The 8,902-nt window shown below is 38.7% G+C and overlaps 1 protein-coding gene across 7 annotated transcripts; it reads left to right on the forward strand.

The window, feature by feature from the left end:
* Positions 1–2,394: 2,394 nt before the first annotated feature.
* On the forward strand, positions 2,395–7,354 carry LOC140775355 (phosphatidylinositol:ceramide inositolphosphotransferase-like). Of its 7 annotated transcripts, none has more exons than XR_012106740.1 (10): positions 2,395–2,853; positions 3,772–3,886; positions 3,988–4,094; positions 5,318–5,398; positions 5,476–5,547; positions 5,646–5,990; positions 6,068–6,163; positions 6,240–6,285; positions 6,368–6,492; positions 6,890–7,354. XR_012106740.1 is itself a non-coding variant. In XM_073118600.1 (10 exons), exons 3-6 carry the CDS (start codon positions 4,047–4,049, stop codon positions 5,724–5,726), a joined length of 282 nt encoding a protein of 93 aa, XP_072974701.1. In that variant the 5' UTR covers positions 2,395–2,853; positions 3,772–3,886; positions 3,988–4,046; the 3' UTR covers positions 5,727–5,741; positions 5,878–6,163; positions 6,240–6,285; positions 6,368–6,492; positions 6,890–7,354. The 7 variants fall into 7 exon arrangements, 3 of the variants coding, with proteins under 3 accessions (XP_072974701.1, XP_072974699.1, XP_072974700.1); XM_073118600.1 differs by having other exon boundaries at positions 5,646–5,741; positions 5,878–6,163; XR_012106738.1 differs by having other exon boundaries at positions 5,646–6,163; positions 6,368–6,566.
* The last annotated feature ends 1,548 nt before the right edge of the window (positions 7,355–8,902 follow it).

Below are 8,902 nucleotides of genomic sequence, written 5' to 3' on the forward strand. Positions count from 1 at the left end.
AGGAAAGAGATGTCTGATCTTTTTATATACAATAACAAATCTCTCATCTCTCTACCCTACCCTTCCTTTTAAAGGTGCAGGTAGGGGTGGTTTGCTTCGGCGTCAAGGGTCGTCTTTGTGCCGTACGTCCCTGTTTCGTTGTTTGTTTAGTCCTTTTGGGTCTTTATTATTGCCGTTTCTTGATGCTCTAACCAAGTCAAACTTTTGACCTCTTGAGCTAATTAAATTACAATGAGATACTCCACTAAAGTGGAAGACGCTCTGCTTTGCCTCTGCCCTGCTTTGCTTTGCTTCACGAATCGCTGCTCTAATAAGTGTTAGGGGGTATCTCTGAATAGGGGCGATGAATAATTAAATTCGGGGGAAGGCCAAACTTTTGAGTATATATATATATATATATATATATATATATATATATATTAACTTCGGTGATGGGTTTGGGTTGAGTGGTGTGCACGTTCTTCCCCACCCCGTATGTATGTATATGTGTGTGGAAACGCCAGGTTGGGGCGTCGAGATCCGTGAAAAGGTCGTGATACCTGTCTGAGGCCCACCCATGTGGATGGATCATGGACGTCATGCTATTGTTTGCGGAGTTATTGGTTCCCGAAGGGAAGCAGCATCATGATTCATGATTCATGAATGAAATGGGCCTCTTGTTACGTTAGGTGTAACGCAAGACTATTATTTATATTTATATGTTGGCTTGACTTGATTAGATTGCCAAATTTCCTCTCGTACAGTTAGTCCCTACAAGATGTTGGTTATTATTTGATAGATAGGTGTATACATGGCCGTTCAATTATTTCCATTCGGCCACGTTCCTCTAGGCATCTTTGTTCGGCCCAAACATGTGGCCCAAGCCCATGAGATATAGATTGCCTCTCCGCTTTTTTATTTTCAAAAGTGGGTAAAAGTAAAACCAAAATGCAACTAGGTTGCACGAAAGTCGAAACGTGGGGTGAAGAAGAAGACTGAGTGGAGTGGAGTGATGAGGGAGTTGGGGCGGCTGACTCGGCATCCAACCGAAACTTGCCGGCCCAAACCGAAGCACTCCAAAACCCACTTACTATTCTCCCAAGTCCCAGCTACATCTTCCCCGCTCCACAACCAATCAATCTCTATATATCACTTTCATACCCTTAAGAAAAACAGAAAAAAGAAAAAAAAAACCCAGATAAATCGACAAAAATATTGCCCGTCTTCTTTTCGTATGCGTTTTTTATCTCATCTTTTGGTAGCCTATATGACAACTCCTGCTATGTCAAATCATAAACACATTTTCTCAATATTTTTTTTTAAAAAAATTACTTTTAATAAAAGGAAAGGAAGAGAAAGTGATGTCACTTTTGTGGAGCTAATTTGTCAATTAACTTTTTAGTGTTCTCTAATATAATTAGATAATTGTTCTATCCTTGACTAGTGTATTAGGTGGTGAATGGATGGTGGTGATAACGGTGGAAGAATTGGTGGATAGTGGTGATGAGCATGGTAACAGTGGATTTGAGAGAATAGGAGGGGAATGGGAGGGAAGAAGGGTCGGTACTACAAGTCTAAGGAAGCGCATCAAATGAAGAGAGAGGGAGGGCGAAGTCTAAATCAAAAGATTTAAGAGATACAAAGAACAAGAGAGAATATATGGAGGGAGGCTAGAGGAAAAAAAACTATAATTTTCAATAATTTTAAATGGCTGACTTTCACATATTTATAGACTAACTAAAATTTAAAATAATTTTAATTAATCTTAACAAAGTGACTTTGGCATTAGGCGTTCGAATGCCATTAGACTCGAGAGCATATGTTCTTTAATGAGAGACATGGCATTCGAACATGGGTTACAGCCGTTTGAACAACAAACTCAAGACTAGTTAGTGAGTTGCAGCATTCAAATACTAAAATTCAAGAGCATGCATTCTTCAATGGGGGGCCTAAGACTACTACTACCGAAACGAAAATCACGATGATAATTTGATTTGACTCAGCGAATCTAATATCTTTCAATAAAGTATTGATATATTAAAAACTTTAGCTTATTTTGATATTTGAGTGTGCATATTTAATCAAAATTTTTTTATTTTGTATGTGTTGCTTCTCCTATCCTACAAATTTGGCGAATAAGGAAATGCTACCAAGGGATGGTAATCTAAATTGACTGCTTTTTTTTTTAAAAAAAAATCTGATCCAACCAATCAGTTTTATATTAATATTATTTTATTATTTCTATTACTTCTGTGGTTTTAAGTCTACTTATTTTGAATTGAACGTTATTAATTTTGATAATTAACATAATATAATTTTAATGATATTTAATGATATAATGAATATTAGTTTAAAATAGTAATATGCAGTTTAGCCCTTGGTTACGTTACGCAAGGGCTAAAACGTTACGTTGAATGTATTAGCCCCGGCTTTTCTCTTATCTCTTCTCCCGTCTCTCCCCCGTCTCTTGTCGCCGTACCGGTTTCCAACTCTTATTACCGGCGGCGATCGGAGTCCACCCCGCGGAAAATTTTAATTCAATTCAATCCAAATTCTCGAACCCTAAATGGATTAGGATTTTGTATCTGCCCACCGCCTTGAGCGATGTGGAAATTCAAAGGTTGTGCTTTAAAAGAGTATGGAAGTGATTTCTCCTGGTAGCAGCCACTATGACACTTTACATTGCCCGTGAGGCTTCCAAGGTTATCCTTCTCCTCTTCTCATCGATTAGGAGTTTTAGCCCTTGGAATGCTTGGCGTGATCTTTATTGCAGTGGATGCACAGCTACGGAGGAGGGTTTCCATGGAGATGTCGGTGGAGGCTCAAGTACTTTTGGAGAAATGGAAGCTTCTGCTCGCGGGGCTCGTCTTTCAGGTAGTCTGTATCATCACATTAAGGAAGTTTAAAACTTGGATGTTACTAACACTGCACTAGGCGATTCAAGTTGCTTTCGTGCAGTAATGTCCTAATAAATATTCTCTTATTGACAATGTTATAGTTGAGGTCTTGCTAATTTGCTAATCAATATTACGAAGTCGTACACATTCCACTGTTTCTTGTAGGGTAATGTTCTCTAACTTAAGTCTTCAAAATTTTATTTTTCTCACTTAAATACGATTAATCAGCAGAAGTTGAAGTTTGATTCCTTTTTTCACAAGGAAATTTAGTCGGCACCTGAATTTGGCATATCCTGCATGTGATGTCTTCTGGAATCATTTAAAAAGATTTTTTTTTGTTTTTGGGGGGGGGGGTTTGAAAAAAGGAAAATTGCCAAGTGAAACTATTAACATATCTTAGCTTTTGACAGTTTGTTGGTTTGATTTTTCAAGCTATTTTAACTAGATAGCAAGATATTTGCGGAACAAACGGCCCTAACTTTGAGAAAAATGATCTCTAAGATAGTAATCTGGTGAGTTATGAACATAAGCTTGTGGTTCCCATAAATTAGAACAAATAATTCCTTTTACGACTTTCTTACATTCTATGATGTCTGATCAGCAAATATTTTTCAAAGTATGGCACGTATGCCACTTTCAGAATCTAAAGTAGTGGCACCTGTGAGTTTCTTGGTATGCCTTTGAGTTGTGGTCCAAAATGCTTTCTCGTTATGTTCTTGCTTAATTTATCAATTGTTCAGTCTGTCAATCCTCTTTTGGTTGGACATGGAATAGTTCTGTGGCTAGCTACCTGTATCACCAATGATTAAAAGAATCATAGAAGAATATCATAACTGATATCAGTGTCTCACATGTCTGTATTGTTGTTGATAAAGTTGCGACTTATTTTTTGAAGGCTTATACCATCGTTTGTCAGTAACTAGTATATTCACGGATTGGCTACTCAAGGAGTCCACTATTTACATCAACCTAGACCAACTCTCCAAGATATGGGGTTCATGATCCTGTCGGTATGCTTTGGTTATATTATTCATTGCTTTCCATGGAAGAAGAAGAAACATTGTTTTATTTTGAAATGACATGCTAATCATCTGCCTGTTTTTAATTTTAGGAGCTTGGAAAAGAAAGAGGCCTGTTTTCAATTTTAGGAGCTTGGAAAAGAAAGAGGCTATGTCAGTGAGAGTTTATTCTCTTTCATCTTTTTGGGCCTTCGTGTTGGTATAGATCTCTCACTCATGCTTAGTGATTATTTTCTGTAAAAGTTGTAGAATATATAGCGTGCCTTTTTATTAGTGCTTATTGGACTGGTCTTCTTTTCAAAAATATCTTTCTATCTTCCTACCTTTCAGACTAGTGAAGCGCTTTAGAATTTTAAATTTTAACATGTGTAAAGTGATTCTTCTCACGATTCTCTGTTAGTGGATGATCTACTTGTAGGAAACCTTAGCAGAATTGTCTTCATTCTCCTAGTGTTAAGTCGTGTACTTCTTTTCAGTGGCTTTCTTCAATATATTTATAAGTAGAATTTGCAGCATGTCTCCACGCTGGATACATACAAAGTTTCAGGGATACTTTTAATTCCGCTGATCAGTGAAATATAGGAACAGTATCAGGTGTTCAAAGTGAATTTTAGGGACCATTTCTTGATGCCAGGTTGTATTTTGAAAAATGGCGAGTTCTTCTTTGGAGCCATAAAGAGTGAGTTGTCTCTAGTTGACCTTGTATTGTTGGGACTTGGGAGAGGGCTTTGATGCTCAGGATACTCTGTTGAGAACAGAGCTGTGATGATAATTTTTTTTAGTGTGAATGCCAAAGCTTACCAGACATCTGGAATTATAGATTGGAAGAAAATATGATACGGTAATATGAGAGATGACTATACTTATAGAAGTAATTTAAGCTGGTCAACATTTGGCCTTGTTTTGTTGTGCCAATCGGCATGAGGGGTGCTGCATGACACCCCTCCTCTCACCTTCTAGTAGTGTTCTATAGTTGCGATGCGGCTGGAGGAGGCTATTAATGGCAGAGAGCATCGCTGCAAAGCCATTTGCTTCCTCTTTCCTCATTGCCATCACTGTTGTGCTCCTTTCCTCTCTCATCAGTTCCCTAGATGGAGGTCGAAAACGATGGGGTTAGGGAAAACAGCAAACAAGTCAAAAATAAAAATATCCGCAAATCATATCCTTTTTATTTTTGATCCATTTGCTGTTTGCCATAATCCCAGTGTCTTCAACCTCCATCTACAGCACCAACGAGAGAGGATAGGAACACCATGGTGATGGCTTGATGAGGAGAGTGTCATCGGTGGTGGAAGCTCCCCCTCTCCTTCTCTTTTCCTCTCCCTCTTTTTCATGGGGCCTGTGGTGGAAGCCCTATTCTTTTGGTTCCTTGTTCAGATTGTTTGCCAAATCTGAATTTACATGGCTTCTTTTCTATTGCAGTGGACACTTCATCCTTTCTTTTGTCATAGGAAACGGTACTACACTGTTCTAATCTGGCACAGGGTGTTGGCTTTTTTAATTGTAAGTGCAAATATCTGTTTGCCTTTTCATTTCATGTTTGGCCATTTAGTGATCTGACTTTGAATATCTTCCTGCAGACTTCTCAGGCTCTACAGATATTTACATTCTATGCTACCCAACTTCCTGGTCCAAACGATCATTGTTGTGAGGTAAAATGGTTGATTGAAAAACAAATAGCACATCTTCTGTAACCATGAAGAACTTGTAAAGACATAGCAGTGAGATATACCTTTGGCATTTTGTGCAGGGTTCAAAGCTTGCAAGGCTACCACCACCAGATAGTGTACTTGAAGTGCTTCTCATTAATCGTAGGCTTTGGTTTTCTTAGTTTCACATTTCTTGAGTTAAGCTTTACCCTGATATCTAAATTTTCTCTTGTACTCTGTTTGGCAGTTCCCCATGGAGTTATATATGGTTGTGGTTATCTGTTATTTTTATCCCACATGATATTCACTCTTGTTTTTGTCATTACATACCAGAAATATGGCTCTAAAAGTACAGATATGGGCTTTTCCTCAACAATGAATATGATCAGGCTTCTTTGATTGGAGTTATATATTCATTATGCTTTGGAATGTGATGCTCACATTGAGTGAGTATGCCCGTGCATGCTTTAGCTGACTGCTATGTCAGATGTTGTGTTAGTACAGTTCTTATCATATCTTGCAGGGTTATCAAACTCCTTGGGTGGTTGTTAGCTATAATTCAGAGTTTGCTTATAATAGCTTCTTGCAAGCATTACACTGTCGATGTTTTTGTTGCTTGGTAAGGTGAACTACTCCATTACAGTAGCCTTATTTCTTGCAGCATCTTCTTGTCTTATGATTCATCTTCTATGCAGGTTTACCGTGAACTTAGTGGTGTTTTTTGTCGACAAGAATTACCAGGTAGGATTTTCTTTACGAAGTGTCACTTCTATCATGATTCACTTTATATTTTATTACACTTATCAATTTTCTCCTTCTGCAGAAATGCCTGATCGAACAATTGGGTCATCGCCTCTGCTTCCAATGAGTGTCAAGGAAAATGATGGTAGATCTGAAGAAGAGCTTCACAAACTATTAAGCAGAAATTCTGTGGATACTGCTGATTGGGTCAGGAGCATCCATCTATAGTAGTTTCGACTTATTTGTGCTTCTAGCATAGTTAGCACCAATCTGTTGCTTCTGTAAGCCCTTGTTTGTTCTGGTTGAACTCATTAGGAGCTGTTCTCCATATTTCTTCAAGTTGGCTTTCACTAGCTTGCTCTATTGCTGGTTAGCTCCAGCCAATAGACATTGTATTCCTTTCAATGACTATACCAGAGGCACTTAACACAGAGTTGATGCCTTAGATTTAGTATGACCCTTATGCGAGTATGATGATATTGCCTTACCATAATGTTAAGGCGTTTATGCATAGACTATTAATTCTCTGATGTTCTTTATTTTCCTTTTGCTAAATAAAACCATCACGATTCGCTGAGAACTGATCTTTCTTTTCACATTCCAGAGACAGAACTCAAATGAATGGTAATCACACAGATGATCCGAATTACATCTGCTCTGATGAAGGGAGAGATGCTACATAGATGATGCAGGTTGCTGTTATTCTTTGAGGAGAATCTACCCCCGGGATGCAGTTGCCTTATATCTCTTCAGCCTAAACCCATAGAAGGCATGGTTCAATAGTTTCCAACTGTAAAGTACAAGAACTATGGCTTTGTCCTGTAAAAGTTTGCCTTTTCAAAAGTATGATTTACCTCTATTCGTTTAGATTTCTCTAGGCTGCCTCGTTCAGTGTCATTGAATCAAAGGAGTTGGATGTATTCTGGGGGAAGTTTATTACGTAGTTTGATCTATTCTCCTCTGTAATTTAATCTTTACTCTTTTTACATAGCGAGACAATTTTTTGTAAAGATAGTGGTATCTCTCTGTTTAGAGGGACTATGCTACAATTGTCATACTTCCTTTTCAAGGTGCTCTAATGGAATGGTAAGATAAAAGCAGTTTAAATGGAAATCAGAGGACTTTCCTCCTCTTTTTTATGTATCATTTACCCAGATCCACTACATTATTCATGTTTGCGGATGGATGAAATACACTGAAGCCACACTGGTTGGGTAAGTTGGATCTTCTTGTCTCTTAGATATTGTTATATTATGGTGCTTCAGTGGGATGGCTACATTTTTTGCTATGTAGAACTATATTTCTTTTTTGCTCTAACTAGTGCATTTCACATGTCAAAGTTACATTTCACATGGTTTCATCAACTTTAAGATGAGAATTTTCACAGTCAAACTTGACCATTGATAAATATCTGCATGTTCTGGGTGTCGAAGCATTTCCAAAGTATCAGCATTTTTTAATTGCTAATTGTTTCATAGAATTCAGGTTAGCCGAAAGGTAATGGCATGGCATTGTTCAAACATGTTGTTTTCATGTCCATCAACCAGCAGATTGAACTGTTCCTTTTCTATGATTTGGATAGCAGGAAAGGTGTGATCTTGCATTAGAAAACAAGCCTCCTACCGTGATGGTGGTGATGGTACCAAGAGATGGTTGCCTTCATGCCTGTATACAGCTAAAAGGCTTACACTCCATGTGAGTGGGGGAGAGCTTGCCATGTCTAGCTTTACTAACGAAAGCAAAACATGCCATCGAATCCTTTTTAGCTGCTAGCTCAACTCTTGAAGACATCCCTTATTGTTCATGTCTAGCCTCAGAAAAAAAAAGTAAATAAAAGGAGGAGATGTGCTTGTGTCTTGGAATCAAACACAGTCTGACCCCAACATTCCACTATGGAATTAAGGTTAATTTAATACGATCCAGGTGTAGCTTACAAACTATGGTAGAACCCCACTAGTACCCTTCTCCTCCTACACCAATCCCATCCCTTTTTAAAGCTAAAGTAAAGAATGGCCATGCCATTATCATTCTTAGAGCTGACCCATGGCCAATGGGCAATGGCCAATGGCCATGGTGGTGGGAAGTATGATTAACACACAGGAGAATGCGATTATGAGTGGACCAAGACCTATGCATATAGAGACATAAGTCCGCACAGCTCATCAGGCTTCGTTCCTCTTCTTCCGTTCTCCTATCATTGCCAACTACCTTCACGAGTTGGATCTCCTCCATGCAGCTAGCTGCCATTCATATGTAGCATTTAGTGCAGTCATGCACACGAAGAGTAGTAGTACCAGTTAATTGATTTCAGAGAGAGAGAGAGAGAATAATTTTAATGGGGGGAATGATTGGTGTGAGTCGGCTTCAAGAAGCTCACGAGGTATCTGTGCATGCCGGTACATAAGCATATACATACTTATACTGCCCACAAGATTTAGAGAAGAGTAGAGTAGAGTAGAGTAGAGTGACTCTTATGCCCCTCGTTGTGGGCCCCACTGTGCCAGTCAAAAACGCGATTCGTGGTCAAGTTGTTTTCTTCGTGCAACCGTTATATTTATCCGGGCTTTATCCACCCATGGGTCCCATGCCAGGTGTTGAGAGAGAGAGAGAGAGAGAG

The sequence above is a fragment of the Typha angustifolia genome, chromosome 14 (genome assembly GCF_048772165.1).
Source record: "Typha angustifolia cultivar Huaian chromosome 14, ASM4877216v1, whole genome shotgun sequence".
Lineage (NCBI taxonomy): Eukaryota > Viridiplantae > Streptophyta > Magnoliopsida > Poales > Typhaceae > Typha > Typha angustifolia.